This window comes from Myiozetetes cayanensis, unplaced genomic scaffold (assembly GCF_022539395.1).
Source record: "Myiozetetes cayanensis isolate MyiCay16 unplaced genomic scaffold, myiCay2020 scf21, whole genome shotgun sequence".
Classification (NCBI taxonomy): Eukaryota; Metazoa; Chordata; class Aves; order Passeriformes; family Tyrannidae; genus Myiozetetes; species Myiozetetes cayanensis.
In genome coordinates, this window is record NW_026087423.1 from 14,131,298 (window position 1) to 14,153,955 (window position 22,658).

A 22,658-nucleotide genomic window follows, 5' to 3' on the forward strand; every position below is an offset into this window, starting at 1 on the left:
GAAGAAATTACTTCCCCACTAAACAAAAAAACAAACAAACAAATAAATAAATAAATAAATAAGATTCCAGCATCCTATTCATATATTTAGCTTCCACTTCTTGAAAACAGTGTTCTTGCAATCAGTATCAGGGGTGGTTGGTTGTTTTTTTTTTTTTTAAGAAACAGAGATGGCTTAAAACTGGGTGAAGCTATCAAGCAGATGGGAAGATTTAGGAGGATCATGTACATATGACCATTTACTAAGCAAATGAAATGACACCCAACAGTACTACTAACATACTGAAGTATCTGCAGTTGTATTGCTGAGTAGCCTGTGCCCGTGTGTATTTGTATAAAAGGAAATAGAGAGACCTCCATTAAGTTTAGTTGTTATTAATAAGATGGTAGTTGAAACAGCTGCACCTCTACAGTTATTGGTAAAATCCTGAAGCAAATAACATTTTTTTCCTTCAAAATCCATCTCTCATTGCCTTCCTTTCAAGCCTGTTGCAGTATGTAACAATTCTTGGTCGTTTAACACTTGGGACTTTTCACTTTGTAGGTGGAAAAGCACAGCTTATAATATCGCTATGTGTTTCTGTTTTAACTAAGTCAAAGGAGTAGTTTCTCACCTGGAGTAACGCGGGACACCGAAGACACTGCAACATATTAGTTGAGAATCTGTTTAAAATAACTTTGATCTCATTTTCTGAAATATTAATGCCACTTGCCCAGGAATTTTCTATGGCCCTGAGAGTTTTTATGTAACTTACTTCATTTACAGAACTACAAAACAGGTCAAATTTTTGGATGCAGAGAATCATGAAATCATGTGAAAATACTTGTAAAAATGTTAACTACTATTTAGAGCCTATTCCAGCCTGTTAGTGGCACGTCAGTACACATTAATCTCATTTGTGGGAAAGACGCCAGGCTGCAAAAGAGACCAGTATTTTTATTGCACAGGACTCTCACTGAGAAAGATTCCAAGATAGTTAGTTTTCAAGGAATCTCAAATCTAATCTTTTGCTGCAAATATGTAACAAGAGACAGTACTTAAGTCAAATGATGTACTTTCACCAGCTTTCATTCACCATATGATAAGTCCTCTTTAAGGTCTCAGACATTTAAGTCTGTAGCTTGGCCTAAAGAAACAGAAAGCGCTTTAGCTCTGCACTCCTGTCTGGAGCCTTTCAGCTGCTCAGGACAAGCCACAGGATTCACATATACATTTGGTCAATAGAGACTCATATATCTTTTTCCTGGAAATGAAATCTATAATCCAGAGATCAAGATCATGCTTAAGGGTGAAGAACGAAGGAGCTCTTGTTACAACCTGTAGAACTCTGAGCTCCAGAAGAGAGCTCTCATAAACACCATGCAAGAAGGAAGCTCACAGCATTACCACTCAAGATGAACAAACTTTCTATTTTCCTTCTTTCAGAAGTGTGATTTTAAGTTGTTTCACTGTACGTTGTTTTGAGTTGATGTACCAACTTTGTGCCACCCCTGTGCAGAGCTGACACGCAGACTTGCACAATGGCCCTGAAAGGAACAGGTTAATACAAGTTCAGCATTCATAGACGAGACCCAACATGTACTGATTTCCAATTCTGTTGTTCAGACTTTAGATGTGGTATTTGTACGGCACCAGAGCTTCCTTTAGGTGATGAAAAAGCAAATGCTCTGTCATGTAGACTCTTATACTCTGCACCAGTGAGCACATATTGCAGTGGCAGGTTGCTTGAAAATCTGATAAAGGAATTGTAACAGAGTACACTAAGGTCATATTGTATTATTTTGCTGTACAGTGAGTTTACCTTCTTTTTCATGACCAACTTCTTTGTGTAAAAACATTGCCTTTTATTACTTTATTTCCTTAAACTACACATAGCACAGAGCTACACCCAAACTGTTCTTTCCTGCTTCTATCACATAGTTGTAGATTTAACTTAATTTCTTCCATGAAGGGGTTAATGCCTTTGAAGGGATCTGATGTAATAACAGCTGCTGAAATCCCACAGCAGGAGTCAGAGGCGACCAGCCCAGCAGTGCATTAGGAAAAGCTGACAAGCAGCAGTGGGAATGTGAAGCAAAGCAATTACGTAGCCAGTATTTAGAATGGACCAGCATCCGAAGAGCAAGGACTTCTCTTGGAATTGTAACAGCCTGCAACTGGTTCACACTTCGAAGAGGATATTTTTGTTTTGCTTGAAGTTTGTTTGTTTATTGAGACAGTTAGAGCTACACTAAAAAACAGAGGGTAATTAGGAGCAACACAGTATGCATCAAACACAGTTGTACCACATCAAATCAAGTCCTGTAAACTCCATAAGCTCACTCCATCAGTGACCAGCAGCAAATACATGATGTACAGCAAAACAGGGAATATACTCCAATGCCTCTCTCATCTTCCATGAATTTGCCACCATGGGACTCTAAACCAGAGGTAGCTCTCAATAGCTTCTTTTTCCCTGCAGACTTGCTTGGTGGTGGTTTTTTTTCAAACTGCAATATCTACAGTGCTCTGTGGTAAGAAATTCCACAGACTAACAATGCTGCAAGCGAGTGGCACCTGCTCCTTCCACCCCTCCCCATCCCCCCCCGCCTTTCTCATAGGTAAGGACAGTTAAAAAGTGATCTCTATTTACCCTCCCTATGCCACTAACAATGTTATCAAATTCTATTGTATTCTCTCTTTTCCTCATGCAATATCTTCCAGCAAAGGAGACCTGGGCTAAACAGCTCTTCCTGATATGGAGAGCAGTACTTTGAAATCCTGGTCTCCTCACTTTCAAAGATATCATAGGGTGATAACTCTGTGTGATAACTCTGATCACACCAAACTGAAGACTCACAACCAACTGAAAGGTACAGAAGAGCATGTTTTCTGTTTTATTCTCTATTTCTGTTCTAATTCTCCACACTTGGTTTGCTTTACTGAATGCCACTAAACATGGAGCTGACATTTTCCAAGAATCATAACAGCTCTAAGCTCATCCTTCTGTAGTACTAGCGAGTACAGTGCCTATCACTGGAAATGCAAATTAGGAATGTTCTCTCTCCAAGTAATTGCTGTGCATTTAATGAGCGCTGAATCTCACATGCCACTTCAGTTGCCCACAAATATGAACAATGAAACACCAACAGTGTAAACAGAGAACCCAAAACTTGAAATATGCCCAGTTCTCAGTTAACTTTTGAGGTAAACATGATTCTGCTTCAGATCAGTATTTTCATACAGCTTTCTAAGAGGCTGTTTCCAAGTCAACCTCCAGATGGAAACAGTGATGCACTCATTACAGCAGCCCAACAGAGATTCTTAGTCACTCTAATCTTGATAATTATTTTATCAAACCAGATAATGTCTTGGCAATCTCTCAAGGATGAAAGTCACATTAATCCCCAGTAAATAACCCACATTCATGGTCATAGCAGGTAGTTTATGAAGACCATGGTAGGAAAATTTGTAAGACATTTCGACTCACCTTGAGATCACACGTGGTGTTAAGCAGCAGATTTGAAGGTTTGAGGTCACGATGAAGCACATTGGCTGAATGGATATATTTTAACCCTCTCAGAATCTGGTAAAGGAAATAACAAATGTGGTCGTTGCTGAGGTGTTGAGTCTTTAAGAGCTTGTAAAGATCTGTCTCCATAAGATCTTGCACAATGTATCTGTAAGGCATTAGATGTAAGGCAGCAAAAAAAATGTGGTGTTGTGCTAAATATCAACACACAGTACTCAGCAGAACTTCTAGAACAATCTTTCTCTTATTTATCTGTTTCATGACAATTATGAAATAAACTTCTTGCTTTAGAAGTTTGGAATCCAATCAATCCTGTTATATGATTCATCTCTTTATAGAACTAAGAGGTACCAGCATGTGGTCCTCTCCAATTAATCATCATAAACCTAATTCTTTATATTAGAGCTTGACTTTTATTGGAATCTTAATTTCATCTGGTTCCTATCCTGCTTGGCAAGAAACAAAGGCAGGTTTTAGGTTAATGAGTAATAAGCTTCCAAGATACTTGCTTGCAGTTGCATAGCAGCATGAAAGGTAAAAGATCTGACCGTTATCAGTTTTCCATCTCCCCACTTCAAAAATTCAGCTGTTCTTCTCTACTATATATATATTTATGCTACATTGAACACAACAGTTCCTCTCTTACTAAACTTAAATCCCCAGTATTTTCAGTCAGATGATTTTCTAAGATTGCAATGAACATTAAAAAAGGGAATTTTTTATCTGTTTTGGCAGCAATGAGTTAAGCAAAATCTTCTTCCCCCATTATTCAATCTGGCTGCAAAAACCTTGTGGTGTAGTTCCACGATCACTTTTCACTGAAACCAGGATTTTGTGAAAACACACCACTGCTGCCATTCCACAGTTGGGCATTCCTATCCTCTCCTCTGGGTATTTATACTGGACCACTCAATCAGGGCACCTTTTTACAGGCACCATGCACTTCCATTAGTCAAAAGGGCCACAGAAATGCAACATCAGGACCCCACATAAGGCTGAACTCAAATAATATAGTGTGAAGTGCAGAAATTTGACCTGGACCCAATCCAATTTCTGCCCACACATACTCGGGGTTTGTATTGGGCAGACACCTGCGAAGACCCACAAATCCAACATGGACAAATGCAAGTGGACTGGGGGAAATTCAGCTGGGTGACTCTAAGCCAGGCCTTGTATCCCACGTACAGCCTTCCCAGACAAACCCAGACACGCACATGAAGTCATGGCTACACAGACCCAGCTTCCCCTGAAAGGAAGATCAGTGTAACAAAAAGGAGAGATCTGCATGTGTTAATCAGGCAATTACCTGCCCATGTGCAGTTTCAGACTTTTCACAAATGCAGGAAGCACTGCAAGACTGGTGGTTGTGTTTTACTTTATTTTAATTCTTTTCCCCTAAGAGGTATCAATTTTATTCTTTAAGAAAATTTTCAAGAATTATAGCAGAGTCTAGCCATTTTAATTTCTCCTCAAATCAATCTGTTTTAACAGCAGCACTATTAAGAACAAATATAATTTTAGGATTAAGTGACTAAGCTAAATCTTTTCTACAATATAGAGTTCTTTGCCTTGGAAGACAGAAATTAACATTTTTCTCTTTTCCTGGAAAAGAAAGAACAAAACTAGTGTTCATCTACATATCAAATTTATCTATTTATCTATACACTGACCAAATACTATTAATTTCCTTTTCAATTTACAACAATAGAAGCCACTTTTTATTAAAATTTAGTAAGGAAGAGGATGAAGAGGAAGAAACAATCAAAACAGAGAAGGAGGCAACCATCACTAACAATGCAGAACGACTTAACACTTGGAAAGGATACACATCTTTCATTTGTTCAATAGTTGGAGCTCTGATAATGTCATTTATTCCAATAATATTCTCATGCCTGAAGCGCAGTAGGATCTTGATCTCCCTCAGAGTTCTCTGGCAGTACGTCTGATGCTCAAAAGGACTGATTTTCTTTATAGCAACTCGAACTTTGTTGACGTTATCGTAAGCAGAACTAGAGGAGAATCAATAATATCAATTATAAGGAATATTAAATTCATTCACTTCAGAAAGCAAAAATGTGAATTCAATTGAATGTAGGGGTGATGCACTTGGTTTACATTTATTTTTATCAAATGAAGAGAGATGACAGCGACACATGTATTTTAGTTCAGAGAACAGACAAAAATATGGGTCTCAACAGCCACTGGGTTTCCCAACTGACTTGGAGTCTGCTGATTCTTGGGATCCTGGACAGAAGAATTTAAATGTGTGTATATGATTCTTGTTCCTTTCAAATTTCCTTTTGCTCAGTACTGCATTGTTTGGAAATTAAAAAAATAACAAATTCCATATCTTTCTGTTAATCTCAACCATTTCATACAAAAAATTAACATACTAGCCCGAGAGGCTTTACATTCCACCGATTTTCTATAATCTAGTCCCAGACCATTCTTTGAAACTCTCTTAATTGGCCTTACTCTGCTGAGATGACCAGATAACTGGTGACTAGGCAAAGTAGAATAAAATACAAAAATCCAATTAGAAAAGGAGACCTAAAAGGAATTCAAATGCCTGACCACATCAAGGCTCTTTTACCACTAACAGAGCAACAAGGAGTTTTTGAGACACTATTGTCACCACTAGATGCAAGAGTGTTCAACATAGCTCACATTCATTATTAAAACTGACATATAATTTGTGTTGTCAGTAAGAGCTTCACACAGCTCATGCATACATAACATCCTTTTTGCATGGTTTCTCCACAGATCCCTTCGACCTGCCTGTATCCCTAAACTCTGTTCGGTACCCACAGACTGCACCACTTATTTGCCTCTAGAAAACCTGAACTCAGATGCTCCACCGGTGCTTTGAAATGCCACATGCTGAGCAAGTATTCATTACAACTGCTGCTGTTGCATATGTATAGATAACAAATTAGCAGTTCCTAAGTCCCAAAATAGATCATAACCAAGTGCCATAAGTGGAACTTGCCACCCCTTCAGAGCACTTTGGCTACAGTGATTTCTGAGCTTATCATCTGCAGGGTTTACAATGTACCTGTAAGGCAGGGCACAAGCAGAAAACAAAACCAGAAGTAATTCTGAAACACGAAAAACCTGGAGCAGGGAAAGAAATGAAGGAATTCTAGGAACCACTTCATCATTATACACAAACCTCCTGCATCCTCCTTTGTATTGGCCTAAGCAATTTTTTCTCCCAAAATGCAAAATCTTACTTCCTCTGAAAGGACTGGACAGTAGCAGCTATGAAGAGCAGAAAAAAGGCAAAATGCCAGTATTTACCAATTGATGCTGCATAAATAAAAGCTCCTAATCTCTTACAATAGTTGATAAGTTTCTCAGTTACTGCTTCTCAAGCAGAGGTTGATTACTGATGAAAAATATGCATCTTTCCTTGTACAGATTAAAAGCACCTGAATTCATCAATTAAATACACCAAGATTTCCTCTCTTGTAGCTGTTTCACTTATAGTTCCTGAAGCATTTTCTTAGCAAGCAGTTTATGCTGTTTTTTAGAAAAGGATGGGTAATTTTGCTTTCAGATGGTTCAACAATAAACAATTCAGTGTGGAAAAAAAGCTGAGTATTTGCAGTAGAGATGCAATGAAATTCCTCTCCAGGGTACCTTTTCCATACAGTCATTTTTCTGTTTGTATCAGGAGATCTCCCCACATTAACACAGCTAAGCATGCACTGCCTCAGCTAAGGGGAGCAAAACTGAAATACTGCCTTACTGAAACATTAAAAGGGACATTGGATTTATTTTTGTTGTCACACTCTTTGAAAGATGAGCCTTTCTGTAACTTGATTAAACATATGAAGGATTACCTCAATTCCTATGAGCAAGAAGCTAATCATATAAGCAATTAGGTACACTTGCCCATGCACCTTAAATGTCATGCATAATACAGGTACACTGAGAATCTGTATTATCTAGTTAATATTTCACATTCCACAGCCTTCAAAGCAAATATGGCTTTAAGTAAACTCTGTGACCCTTTACAAAAGCGCATTTTTGATTTGACACGTACTATAAAAATTTGTGAAAACAACACATTAGAATGAACTTCAATCTTCAACTGAAGAGTCGTGCTACTACTAGACCCCTATTTGGCCTATGAAGCCATATAGCAATAACTACTTCATTACCCAGGAAACACCATAAACTATCAAAATTGGGTCCTCTGTAGGCCAGACTGAGCCATTTCCCAAAGCTTTCCTTGTTTCTCACAATCTCTCTCCAACCTGCCACCAACACCAGATTTACACACTCCCCTCCAGAACTCTGCCGAAAAAGTACGCTGCTCATAGTATGCACTAGTAGTGTTTGCAAATGAAACCACTATAAAAGTGAGAATCCAAGTCCTCTCTGTCATCCCGCTGCAGTCCATGTACCAGCTTATCACTTATTATTAGGGTACATCTCACTCAGCCGCAGCTGGAATTAAAGATCTAATTTTATGACTAATAATCACCTGTGCTCCCCCTGCAGTCCAACCAGAGACAGCTCCACATACACATCCCATCCACCTCCCTGCATACCCTAAATTGAGATTATTTGCATTCTGGGAGTGCAGTTCCAGTGTGCACAGTGCAACCCACTTGTCTGGGCTGTCAGCTTCTACTAAACCTCACAATTGTTTACATTTGCACTGAATCAGTTAATTGGGACACCTTCTAAAGGCACTAACCTTATTTTATCTTGACAAAGAAGATAAAAATCTGTAAAGTGGGAAAAACAATTCACATACTAACAACTTTTAGAATGCTAGTTTATAGCTTCTAGTTTCTAATTGACAAGTGCACACCAATGCCTACATAATTGTCCCTTTGTGTTATTCATATTATGATGAATTTAGTCACCAACACTCTAAATACTCAGAGAATTTATTTCCACCCCAGCCATGTGCAGCTTCACAAGCTGAAGCAACCATTCAGCTGTGAGTGCTATTTATCTGTAATTTGATAAATTTAAACATAGATTTTGCAACTACTCAAGTAGCCACATTAATCCTGTTTCAAGCTGTTGTTACTATCCCATGACAACCTGCAAGAGTTCCATTATTTAGATACTTTTGCAACACCCTGTGAAAATTAATACAAGCCTTCGCAGTACAGTTTATTGTTCCTAATTTTAAGTATCTTGTAAATATATAACAAATGTTATATGTTTTTAACTAAGTAAAACATCATGTACAGATGCACAAAATAAACAAATGAGCATTTATAACCCAAGAAGTTGCACCATACAACTTTTAAAGCCAGTTTTTAGCCCTGTACTGCTCTAGTACTAACTTCCTTTTTAACCAGAAGTCCAGGGCGGGGCTGCTTCCCAAAGCAGTAACCAGAAAGGCCCCTCAGCTCGAAGCAGCCCAGCACACAGCAGGGACTGCTCCACCAGTGCCATGTGCCCCTCTCCCGTTAACTCCTTCCCGGGAAGGAGAGCTTTTCAGCAGGCACATCTGGACAAGCGCCAAAGCTCAGCTCCTTCCACCCGTGGCGACTGCTGCATGTCCTTCCATCCATTCCTATTCCCCGCATGTTTCACTCGCAGAAGACGTGGAACAAGTGAGAGCACGCTGCAGCTGCCGGGGGAGAAGGAGCCAGCTCCCTGCAATCCCTGCATCCCACACAGCGCCGGTTCTTCACACAGCCACTGCAAAACAACCTCCATCGCACCCCCATCCCCAGAGCACTCCCGAGCCACGCTGCCTGCAGGCTTACCCCATCACGGGATATTCTTCCAACACTCCCAGGATTATTAACCACCTCATGGCTCTTTTACAGGCTGCTTTCAGCATATGCAGAAATACACATAAAATACACAATGCTACAGGCGAACATCCTAATTACAACTCTAAATAAAAGACTGATTTGAAGTTTTAAAGGGATTTTTTTATCAGTAGCCTTCTGTTGCTGTGGAAACAGGATTCCAAGGGAATAAAGATAAGAATCTTTCTGAAATATTCAATAATTCTGCTTGCACTCAAAACAGGAAAGGCAAAAATAATTCCCAGCAAGCAAGGTGATCTATGGAGATCTTCAGTCTTTTCATTCAGTCTACATTTAGCTCAATCATGGACATTTCCACAACATGCTGACATTTATCAAGTTACAATGCACATAGCTTAGACTTATTTCTAAGACTGCTGTAAATAACACAGTATTATGACATAGTAATAACCAGCAGTACCATAACAGACTGTTCCCTACAACTTTGGTGTGGGGGGCTGGGGAGGGGCTGGTAGGAGTGCAGATTTACAGGCGTAACTGGAGTTTTTTGTTTGCTTGGGGCTTGTTTTTTATAATCAGATGTTAACTCTTCCAGATCCTTCAGAATAATTAGTTTCTTATTCTAAATGATTAAAATACAGAGAACAGCTACAACATACAGCTTATGATTCTTTTAACAAAGAGAAAAGATTGAAAAAAGGGTAATAGTAGTCAAAGACAGTTTCCAATTTGAGGACATCGAGTAATGCATCATTTTTATACTGCTGAATTTATTTTTTGTAACCAATTGTAAACATCTATGTTTACCATAAATATTTGCTACTTTCCTTCATTTATTTATCATATTTTTGAGATAAGTAAGTATATTATTCATTAGACTTTTTTTATTAGCTCAACTTACAGAAGCAGCACCTGGTTTTCAAAGGAGTAAATGTCTATTCGTATTAGGATATATTTGCCTTGTTTCAACAGACCTCAGTTTATGAACAAACAACCCATGTCTTGCTCAGTTTTCATTTTGATTTCTTAGTTCAATAACAAAGCATCTCCCAGGCTTATCAGCTGCGAATTCAGGAAGCAAAGATCTTTATACACTTCTATTTTTCTCCATTAAAGATTTAGCTTTACAGACTAATTCCTACCATGTAGAAAAGACAATAACCCATGAAAATTGAGAGCTACCTATGAGATACTTTAAAAAACAACAAACAAACAAAAAACTCTCAGCCTTGAAGCACTAGTTGCTTTTCAAGAACTGGAAAGATTATAACAGGAGCACCATGTACTTTTTCATCCTACTCTGAGGGCAAAAGTCAAATAAGCTGTAATTCAGCACTCTTGAATCATCTATTGGTATGTTACAGACACTCTCCACTGTTCATTAAAAGTATGTATTGTGTTCTTAGTCTTTCGGAAACATGCATAAGCACTGACAACTTATAAAGAAAGAGGCCAATAAACATGAATTCAAAATTGAGATACTTCAGAGTAAGTGACATACAGCTCCCTGCACACACTGAAACACAGTGAACCCTGGTCCCCACTTGCTTGATACAAAAATGGCAGCAGGGGATGACTGAGCAACAAGGAAACACTAAAATAACTATACAGGAGACATGATACAATTTGCAGTAGTGATAATCTGGCCTTACCTGAGAACTCCTAATTGCATGCTATTTGAAAATCTTGGGGTTAGTTTGGGATTTTTCAAGGAGTTTTTGTCAGGATTCTAGTATCAAAGGATAGATCATGCTTTGGGCTTGAGAAAATACGAATCCCTGTTTCTAAATTGTTTATCATGGGCCCTCTGCAAAGCAACTATCATACTTCCAAACTCCTCATGTTCCTTATTTTATATCTCTGTATCTATAACTATATCTGTCTATCTCTCTCTCTATATATATATCTCCATATTCCTAACCCTTTTTTTCTGTTGCTCATCATCAAATGATCACTGCTTTGGCTTTGGTTTGGTTTTTATTATAGAAGTTACCTAAATAAACTATTTTTGTTTTGTGTTTCTTATAAAGTTGATTTTTTTTCTTTTCTAACAAGGGGAAAGAGAACTGTAATTTCTAAATCAGTGCTCTTTATTTTACAAGTCCATAGCAAGGTGCCCATGGAATGACCTCAGAACTGCTCTACTGTGCTTTTGGTTAACCTCTGAAGCTTACTGGGTCAAACTGCAACAGCATTCCTTTCACCTTTACTACCTACTTTTTCAGTCACCTTTCACAAAACAATCAAAATCAATCCTAACAATAAGGCTTTCTGCTACAATTATGCCAACTCCTTCCTCCCATGACAAAGGTGAATATTTACTCTGAAGTGATTTTACTCACATCTTCTGATCTACTACAGGTTATTGCCCTTCACGCCAGTCTTAAGGCACTTTTGAAAACCTTCTATAGGAGATTTGCTTCCATGTATCTGCTCAAATAATTCTAATTGAGACTGGTAAAGCACTGGCAGAGAAGCTGTGGCTGCCCCATCCCTGGAAGTGTCCAAGGCCAGGTTGGATGGGGCTTGGAGCAAGCTGGGCTAGTGGAAGGTGTCCCTGCCCATGGTGCGGGAGTGGACCTAGTTGACCTTTAAAGTCCCTTCTATGACTATGATTCCAATGGGTTACAAAGGCACAATTTTATTTTTCAGAATCTGAAAAGTAGAAACTGAGGGATCCTTGTAAAGAATACAATTTTAAGCTATTTACTATGCACATAATAATTACTTAATAGTTTAATTCCTTAGATCACTCCTGGTATTTTGAAAACAAATAGTTAGTCATGCAATATGGAGTCTGTTAAATAAATTACTTTTGCCAGAAGCTCAGTCAATTCATAATCCTGGGTGAGGCAGATAAAATTATTTGTGTCACCTACAAAGCAGACCTATGAAGAGGAACAATTTTAGAACTACACCTTAACACCGGCATTAGAAAAATATTGGCTATTTCACACAAGATTCTGTATTGTCTGGCTAAAGATGTTATTTAACTTTATGGTGTTTTGATCAATCTTAGTTGTTTGAAAAAAAAGATCACTTCTCTCAATCTGTTCTAATGTGTATTTTAATTTCCATACCTTTAGTTGTGAAGCACTGTGACTTCAAACCACCATATATGCCCACTTTTTTTTATGCCACTTCAAGTTGGTCATCAAAAAATAGAAAACTCTTACACTTATTTTATCTACTTCTTCCCTTCCCACTTACCCTCCCCATTTTCAAGGTTTACTGATTCTCCACTGCCAATATTTCCTTTGATAGCATCTGTGCCAAATTTAAATAACTTCACTGCTACGCTTAAAGGCTCTTTGGCTATCTGTGAAATAAACTCCTCATTTCAAAGGCACCCATTGCTTTTGATAAAATGTGATATTAAATATCACTATCTTTCTTCTCCCTATATAAATGTAATTCCTGTGGGAATGAATTTCAGGCTAAAATTTTAAGAGCTCAACAACATCCGAGACAACCCAAGGGCTCGGGGAATTAAAAGGAGTGGTTGTGGTTCACTCTCATTTTTGTGCCTCACATCCCTGCCCTTTCTCACTTCTTTGGTTGGAGCAGTGCCTTCCTTTGTGCCAGCTCAGAGTCGAAGCAGGACCAGCAAAGAAGCCTTTCCCTTATTGTGTCAGCACCAGCACTCACAGGGCTTTGTGTCCATCACTTCAACTTATCACCCTTAAATTTTATTTTTTATGAAGTAACTGTTCAGCTAAACCAGTTTTCCCACACAGCAAACTCTCCAGCTGTGTAGGCACTGGCACAAGAGCAGAGAAGGAATGACAGACCAGAGGCATGGAGGGAAAAGGCTGCCCCTCCAGTAGCAGCACAGCCCGAGATCAGCACAAGTCAGTCATGGAAACCACAGCTCAGGTGTCTGGGCCAGGAAAGCTCAGCCTCCAAACGAGGTAGTCAAGTGCCAACTTCCTTCTCCTGTGTTTATGCCTTCTCAAGAGGCAGCAAAAAGCCACCAAAACAGTGATGGCAGGTCAGTTATGTCACCACTGTTACTCCAGAGCCTGGAAAACAACCACCACCCTTCCCAGCAGCAAAGCAGGCACCATAAATTTGTGCAGGAAACATTTCCCCTGTCCTAGAGAGAAGGGAGAGCACTACCAGAGAGCTGAGCAGTGACGGTATTAACGAATCCCTCAGTGTGGTTTAGTCTTTTGTCTAGTAACATTCTAATCTGCCTTATATCCCAAATACTCCTCCTAAAATCAGCTTTAGAAAAAGGAAAATACACAAGATCCGGACAATTACTCTGTTTTTTAGTAATTAGCTTATTTAATTGATTCCACACTATATAAATCTTCAAAAGAGATAGTTCACAGTATTTCATTCCAACAGAAAATAGAACAAAATCATCCATGCATCCTTAGAAGCAGAGATTTTCCTAAACCCACAGAAACCTCAGTGCAAAATGAAAACTCTCCTAAAACACCGATGAAAGCAAGGTCACTGCTACTGTTCACCCTGCCATGGTTAGTTCAGTATTGCACTTGCAAACCAAAACAAAACAGCCAAACTGCCAGCACCAAGTGTGCATCTCACCGTATCGGAAGTTCCTTCCTTTCAGTATCAGCTTATAAGGCAAGTTCTGAATGTTTTTTCCATCTTTTTAATAACAACATGCCAGCAGTAAACCCTCAGCATACTAACTGTTTGGTGTTTTGTTCAGATGGGGTGTTAGCGTTATGACATGTTGGCTAGTGTAGCTAAAAGAAAGCTATTTCACAATTATGAAACACTCAGAAAAAAATCCAATATAAAAGTCAGCCTGAATGTCATTTGGGGTACTTTGCAACATTCAAATCCCAGTAAAATTGGGCAAATTCCAGACTGAGGCAATTTGGCGAGCATTGATTTGCGGTGCTCAAATGACCTGCACCTTTACTCAGGACACATCAGCAATACTTGGTGCCTTCCTTCCAAACAAGCAAGAAGTGAGGTACTGCAGTGGCAGCTGCTAATTTTAAGAGAAATTGCAAAATGAAGTATTTGCACATTATAAACTGGAAGCCTAACTGTGAGCTGCTGGTACTTAAAACATACCCACAACATAGACGAATTACTTTCCACCATGTAACAAAAACTCTCATTTGCATTCTACCCACCACAGAGTATTTCAGTATTTTATGAAAATTCTTTTGAAACACAAAAGGAGACCTTCGAAGAGATTTTCCCTTCACAGAACCTAGGTGGTTATAATTTTAGGTACTGCTAAACAAGATAGTAAAAACACGTGCACAGCTCTGCTAAAACTGATTGCCATGAAGATTCTGCCCAAATCTAATCGTTCTATTAGGTACAAATCAGTATTTAAACCACCTCTGAGAGGCAGCTGGACTGGGGAGGCACAGCACAACCTCTTGGCAACATGCAGGGAGCCAGAGCACCAGGAGCCTCCTGGGAGACCAGGATACAGAGAGAGCTGAGGGGACTCGAAGCTGCCCCTGTGCTGGCTCTTCTCAGCGGAAACGGGTGGGGACAGGAATGTTTCTGAAACAGAAACCAACCATTGCACACCCATGGAGCGCAAGAAACCTTGCCAAAGTATCTACCAATAGCTCATCAAATAGCCCCATATGAATTAGTGACATTTTTTACTGCTTGGATCTTATTAATCTACCTGGTCAAAGCTGACAATGACATTAAGTGTATTTGGCTTTTCATGTACCCTGCAAAAAGATGAGTTTGAGAATTGCTTCTTTACACTCACAAATGTTGTATTAGAGCGAAGAAAAATACACTCCCTTCTGAAAAGAGAATTTATCCACAAGTTAACTATCACCTTTAATAACTGTCCTAGCAATTAACAGAATGTAGATTTTATACAGATAAAACACCTGAAACAAACTACACTGCTGAACACAGTAAAATAAAAGTTATATAAAAAAATAATGCTTATAGCTCCACATGTTTCATCTGAGTGATCCAGAAATCAAAATCAAATACAATTGAAATTGCTTAATAACATGTTGCAGGGTTTGGGGTTTTGTTCAGACATTATTTGAAAAGTTCCTGAAATACATCACTTTAAGTGAAAGTACTCTCCAAATTACCAGAACAACATCCAACTTCATCCATTATCGGCGTCGGTTCCTAGCAAGGAAGGCTGACCATGGACTGGGTTGCGTTACGTGTGTGGCCAGCAGGTCAAGGGAAATGATTACTGCTGGGAGGGCACATCTGGAATACTGCATCCAGTTTTCCTCTCTCCCAGTACTGGACCAAATCCAGCAGAAAACCATTAGGATGCACAGGGGCCTGAAGGACATGACATTAAAAAAATCTGAGGAAACTGGGTTTGAACAGGCTAGGAGGGAAAAAAGGGGTGGTGGTGTAAAAGATCCAACTGTTCTTTTAAGTTTCATAAAGGGGGATCCCAGAGAAAAGCGACCCGAGGCGACAGTTGCAAGTCACTGCAAAGGAAACTCCCATGTTTTTAAGGGCAAGAGTTTCACTGGGCAATTGGTTTAACACTACAACCAGAAGTTGCCCATAGATGTTGTGGAATCTCCAGCCCTGGAGATTTTGGAAGTACTGAGTGGACACATTGAGCAACTTGGTCTAATTTTGACATCGGTCCTGCTTTGAGTAGGAGGTTGGACTACATCACCTCAGGACATCACTTTCAACTTACATCATGCTGTGAAATATTCCACAGCAAGATGTCATAAAGTATTTTGATTAAGTATCAAATCCACCAATTATTTTCATTTCTAGATCACAGCTGAAAGACATGACAAAGCATTAACAGAAGAAGCATTAAAAAAATTACTATGCTAGTGAAGTACTAGTTTTTAACACAAGCTGAGCTCCTCACCTACTCAGTTGGTAAAGCACCAACTCATCCGTGGGCTGTAGATTCCCACCCCTGAACAAGGAGCCTCTGAACTAACAGAGCCTGGTGTCCTACAATTACACATTTCTGGTCTCAAAAGTACCATAAATCAATAAATCCATCTGTGAAACTGGGGCATGTCACATCTCTTCAGGGAAGCCTGATTTCTCATATGTGACCCCCTGATGCACTTTCTTCCTCAGTGGAGTAGCACATAGATAAAATACTTATTTTTATGGAACTTGCAGAAAACCTTTCCTTTAGAAAGTTTCTTTAAGACTTGTACCATCTGTCCAATTTGATGGAAGACAGGCAACAAATACAAGAATCAAATATAAGACTACAGGAGATGAAACCTCATCCAGATGCTGCAATCATAAAAGCTTTATTCCCTTAATAAAGCATGCTTAAAAGAAGACCCACAAGTTATCTCTGCCTGTTTCCATGGGCTAGATTCATGCTGTGTTAAGAAAATGTGTATTTATAAAATGCAAGTGTCCATCAGCTGCACTCTTCAGCCATGAAGCAAGTATCCCATTGCTTTGGGTTGACAGGAAAAGTTGCTCCTTCTCATCTTCCATAAACCTTAAAGAGAGCTCTGACAAAAACAGAGCCAGTGGCTGCTGCCCATCCCTCCTGCACAGCTTGCCCACGGACCATCTGTCCCTCACCGGGGAGAGCAGGAAAAGCAGCTCTAATTGACCCTCTGAGTTCCCAGGTCAAGTTAGGCAAGGGTTAAAAGTTTGAGTGACTGAAGCGAAGCGCTCACCATGGTGTTCTCCCCAGAGGGAAGAAGCTGGTAACTAGCCACCAATTACACTCCGTAATTCCCTCCTCTGATCCTCGAACAGAGAAGGGTTGGCTAACTTGTATCAGCTCCCTGTTCTCCTTATCACACAGACAGAACATGCTAATTACCAGCTACCTGTGCTGCCTACAAGCACACACGAACAGGGACAAAAATTCCTGCACTCACTCTACCATTAAAGGGTTCTCTCTCTCTCTGGATCAAGGCAATAGTTAACCAAAAAACATCACAGGCTATTTCTGGTCCTTGCCACTGAGCAGTCCACCCCAGACCACCAGTCTGACCCTCACAGAGGATGCAAACCCTACCTTTTCATGTAACTCAAAAGAAAGTATTACACAACCATCAATCCCATTCAACTTTTCATATTTTAATATAAATATCCATGCCTTGCAGATCACTCTATTCCTGACTTCCTTCTGGTTTTAGTTTCTTTATGAATATACTTCTCGGATTCCTATGCTCCAGAAGTAGGGTTCTTCCATAAGACAGTAGAGAGAAGTAGAACTTTGGAAAACCTACTGCGAAATGTTTTAAATACTCTTTTCAGTATTACTTTAACATTTAGCTGTTGACTACCTTAACTTCCAGTATCACCCTTACACTGCACATCAATAACACAAAGATCTCCTCGTAATAACACAGTCAAAATCAGACCAAGAAATGCAAGATCTGAACCTCAAGATTGTTTTCCAACTACATTCATCTGCATTCAGCTGCCTCTTTATAAGCAGTTATTTGCAGCACTGAATTACTTCACATTCACATAAGCCTGATGACAAAAAAGGCTCCCAAAAACTAGGATATAAACCAGAACATCCCCGTCATATTCCCATTCCCCATTTCTTTCCAAAACAATTACTTGTTTTATACTGTCAAATTATTATCCTTGCCAAATTACCACTGACCAACTGGATGAAGAACAAGTCCCACTGGAAATTTAAAGCTCAGCTCTATCATGGTTTTATTGCTGTTTCAGCATGTTTAAAGTATGGTCTGATAACAGGTTGTTGCAAAAAATAATAATTAAAAAAAACAATCCCACATTAGGGGAGGAGGAAGCAATCTCAAAAACCTTCCACAGTTTGTTGTGTCTGAAAGATATTTCTGAAACTTTCAGACTTGGTCTAGAAGCGGATCCCACTGACTCTGAGGTTGATAACCCCCTATCACTGAAAGAAAGGAAAAGTCACACAAAAAACTTTACACCAGAACCCCTCAAAACAACTAACAGCTCTTAAGTAAAAGTGGAGGGGAAGAAATTTATTTGGATAAATTAATTCAGAGTAACAAATGTGACTGTATGACTAAATAATTGCTCAAAGAATGTCCTGCAGTCATAGGAAATGCTGAGGATCTTGGCTCAAACTTTGCTCTCTGCTCATCCCCTAATTTCACATGCAAAACTGTTGAAACAAAAATAGGTTAGAAAGGGACACTGACAGGGATCCACTTGCTACCCACTTCACACTCTGCAACAAAATTTCTGAGTAAGAGCAATCCTGTGTTACAGGACGGACATTTTCAGCAGTTTAGCTGGAGGACATCAAGATGGGGGTTTGCCTGATAAGGTGCCTTTTCTGCTTAGGAAGCTGAGAAAGCACAACCACAACACAGCAGTAAATATACTACTCTGCTGAATTTATTTTTACTCAAAACCTGATTATGTAAAAAATTTGCTGCACTAGGGAAATAGTTAAAAGCCTTTAAGGGTTTTCAAATCCAGATGAGAGAACAGCTGGGTACAGTCTATTCAGCCAACATCTTCCTCTATTTCCCATGCTGTTATTTTATGTTCTGATCAATATTTCTCAAACATGATTCTCTTTGCTGCAAAATCAAAATGGAAGACTGACAGTAACAGCCCTATGCAAAGAATACTTAATTTGCCTTTTTATTAATATAATCAAAAGCATTTTTTTTCAAGTCCTTAATCCAATAATCCAGAAACATAAGAATTAGGATAAAAACAAGAAAAAGAGTGAAGGATTTTAGGAGTGAAAAATACTTGGTTTCCATATAACAAGCCTTATGGCACAATGCATTTGTAAATAACCATAATTTCCAACGATGTCCCAGACAAAACCATCACGCCCTGCTTTGCTTTCCTTTATTAAAGTGTTCAAATTTAAATGGATTTTGCATTTGCAGGAAACATCTCCATCTCCACACTCACAGCTTGCCCTCTGCCCCACCCCCGAGGGACAGGCTTCTGCAGATCCTCACTGCATTAGCAACCAGAGCAAAACACAAGACACACAGTACTAAACTGCGTAACCTGGACGTCTGTAACGGATAAGGAATCGCATTTAATCAGTCACTACAATAAAGTACAGTTGCTATGGCATTTAACTACAGCAAGTGCATCAAACACTTCCCTTATCAAGGACATGGTACAAACCGAGACTTTGTTCCCTCTCATTTCACACCCAAGGCAGAAGAACAATAATTAAGAGCACAAAATACATAATCTAGGATTTTACATTAATAATTTTAGAACACACCAGAGCCAAGTGTATATTTCAACTGAACTGGAGATTTGGAATTTTTGTTAGTAATTTTGTGTAGCGTTCACAGTAGATAAAAAGTATTAGAACAAATTTTTAAATAAAAGACAACCTTTTGGATTTGAAGGGGAAACAGTTTCAGTGCAGAACTTTACAACACACCATTTGGAGCAGCAGAAGTGGACCTGTTTCCCCTGTATCTGCTCACTGGCACAGTGATGCCAAAAAAGGGCATCAACTGCCATCGTGCTGCTTCTTGCAATCCCTGATCTATGGTGAAATATTCTAGCTTTTCACGCTGTCTGTGAAACGCAATTTAACATTCCACTGACGAGAGCCAGGCTGTGCACAGCACACACCTTGGAAGCACTATTTCCAAGTACCTTCCCAAATCAGACTGCAAGTGCAAACCAGTGCAGCCAGAATCAAGGTTATCTGCGCCCATTTCCTTGCACTGGCTCAGATGACAAAATAACCATAATAAAATACAGCCCGTTCCAGAAGCTACATCAACAAGTTTTGGACTGGATATACTGCAGTGATTTCTAACATTAAAACAGTAACAAGGATATTTTGACACTGTAAACGAGATTTCTGATTTACATTTTGAAAGTTCTTCCCACAGCAAAAAAAAGTGAAGGCCACAACACAAAACTCTGTGAGAGAGGTTCATCTCCCAACTAAGCTCAGGCCTAGATGAAAGCTCCCACCCTGAAACATAGGATGACTTCATCTTGACAGGCCAGCACAATTCAATGACTATGTGCAAAAACCTTCAGCTATAAAAATCTATAACGTACAGCTGAAGGCTGTGAGGAGCCCTTGTCGAGAAATGCACTAGTTCACAGAAGATCAAAGAGAGAAATTAATGCTGATAAAGCTTTCATGAAGTCATAGCCTGTAAATCTCATTTAGTACCTCTGGTCAAAAACCATAATGAAGAAACGGAGACAGTGTTGGAAGAAAGTTGACAAAACGATTTAAAAAAAGTGTTTTTCATCTGCATCCCGTAAGTTATTTCAGGAGTAAGGGGTTTTTTAAACCTCTTTTATTATTAAGGTCACTGAGCATGTCAGGTTTCTAACCCAGTCACTAGATACACCGTCACATAGCATCACCGCAACTCATTTAGATCGCTAAAAAAATCCACCTCACACTCTTAATCCGGTTAGTTCACGTCTTCAGTAGTTCACGCTTTTTGAAGTTCGTTCACCTCGCTCTTTAAGACTGATGCTACCCAAAGCAAACACATACGATCGTTTTTAGTGGGACTTAGTATTAAGTCTTCATAACACAAAATAATCTTAGAGCTAGCACGGCTGCAGAGAACTTTCACCTCCACACACGTTAATGCAGGCACTAATCTGGCCGGCTCTGCAGCACAGACAGCACGTCCTGAGCAAAGCCAGCCAGGGGCAGGCACTCGTACTGCTCAGATTCACTTTTTCTACCCCCCTGCGACCTGTGGCTGCTGCAGCCAGGTGAGCCCTGGCAGGGCACGGGGAGAGCCGTGGGATCTCACCACCTCCCCTGCCTTCCTGAACGCCCGCAATGGCACTACGGAGACGAGAGGAAGCAAGGAGAGCGGCCCATTCCAGAGGAAAAAAAATATTACGGAAAATAAACGCGCGAGTGAAACCAAACGAGCCGCTGGGCTGCACCCACCGAAGAAAGGATGGGGCGGGGGGGGCGGTGTACAGGGAGGGAGGGGAAGGAAGGGTGATGCCGGAGGGACAACCTCGGGAACACGGAGGGAGAGGCAGAGCTGAGGAGAGCGAGGCCAAGCTGCTCCCCCTCCCTGAGGGCAAGGGCGGGCAGGGCCCGGAGCCGGGCAGGGCGGCGGGAGGGAGGAGGGAAGGAGGGAGGCGTCCGGGGCAAGGGCGCTGCCCCGGCGGCCGCACTCACCACACCATGCCGTAGGCCCCCTCGCCGATGTAGGAGAGGTTGGTGTAGCGCGGGCCCACGTCGAACACTTGTCCTCGCACCATCTCCGGGCCGCCGGCGCTGGCGGAGCCGCCCGCCGCCCCGGCCCCCGACACCGCCGCCATGTTGTCCGTGCCGGGAACCGCGGTGCCTGCGTGCGGGGGGAGGGGCGGAAGCGGGCGAGGAGGATGCGGGAGGGAGGAGGGAGAAGGGAGGAGGAGAAGGAGGGAGAAAGAGGAGCCGCCCGCTCGGGAGCCGCGGCCGCTCCGCCTGTGCTGGCCCGTCCGCCCCGTCAGCGCCGATCCCGCCGCGGCCGCACTAAGGAGGCGCCGCCGGCCGCGCGCGCGCGCATCGCCCGGGCCGGGGGGGTGGTGAGGGGAGGGCGGGGCGCGCGCAGGGAGCGGCGCGGGGCGGGGCCGCGCGCGCAGCGGGGGCGGAGCCGCGCGCGGCGGGGGCGGGGCCGGGACTGCGGTACCGCAGCCGCTGGGGAGGGGGCGCGGCCGCCGCTGGTCACGTGGGGGGCGCGGCGGATCACGTGGGGCGGGTGCGCGACCGCCCGGCGCCATTAGAGGCGTCAGGTGATGGCGGGAAATGGAGGCGGGCAGGGAGTGCACCCAGTGCCCATCCCAGCGTACTGCCCATGCCACCACACTGCCCATCCCAGCGTACTGCCCATGCCACCACACTGCCCATGCCACCACACTGCCCATCCCAGCGTACTGCCTACCCATGTCACCACACTGCCCATGCCACCACACTGCCCATCCCAGCGTACTGCCTGCCCATGCCACCACACTGCCCATCCCAGCGTACTGCCTGCCCATGTCACCACACTGCCCATGCCACCACACTGCCCATCCATGTCACCACACTGCCCATCCCAGTGTACTGCCCATGCCACCACACTGCCCATCCATGTCACCACACTGCCCATGCCACCACACTGCCCATCCCAGCGTACTGCCCATGCCACCACACTGCCCATCCCAGCGTACTGCCTGCCCATGTCACCACACTGCCCATGCCACCACACTGCCCATCCCAGCGTACTGCCCATGCCACCACACTGCCCATGTCACCACACTGCCCATCCCAGCGTACTGCCTGCCCATGCCACCACACTGCCCATCCCAGCGTACTGCCCATGTCACCACACTGCCCATGCCACCACACTGCCCATGTCACCACACTGCCCATCCCAGCGTACTGCCCATGCCACCACACTGCCCATCCATGTCACCACACTGCCCATGCCACCACACTGCCCATCCCAGCGTACTGCCCATGCCACCACACTGCCCATGCCACC

General features: G+C 41.7%; 1 protein-coding gene across 3 annotated transcripts in view; it reads right to left on the bottom strand.

The window, feature by feature from the left end:
• MAPK1 (mitogen-activated protein kinase 1) overlaps positions 1 to 21,702 on the bottom strand; it is a 40,157-nt gene extending 18,455 nt beyond the window's left edge. For all 3 annotated transcript variants that reach the window (XM_050318883.1, XM_050318881.1, XM_050318882.1), the window contains exons 1-3: positions 21,332 to 21,702; positions 5,338 to 5,520; positions 3,470 to 3,659 (exon numbers count right to left, since the gene is read on the bottom strand). In XM_050318883.1, the coding sequence (XP_050174840.1) occupies positions 3,470 to 3,659; positions 5,338 to 5,520; positions 21,332 to 21,474 (516 nt within the window). In that variant the 5' untranslated portion in view covers positions 21,475 to 21,702. The remainder of the gene's footprint in view (positions 1 to 3,469; positions 3,660 to 5,337; positions 5,521 to 21,331) is intronic.
• Positions 21,703 to 22,658: the final 956 nt, after the last annotated feature.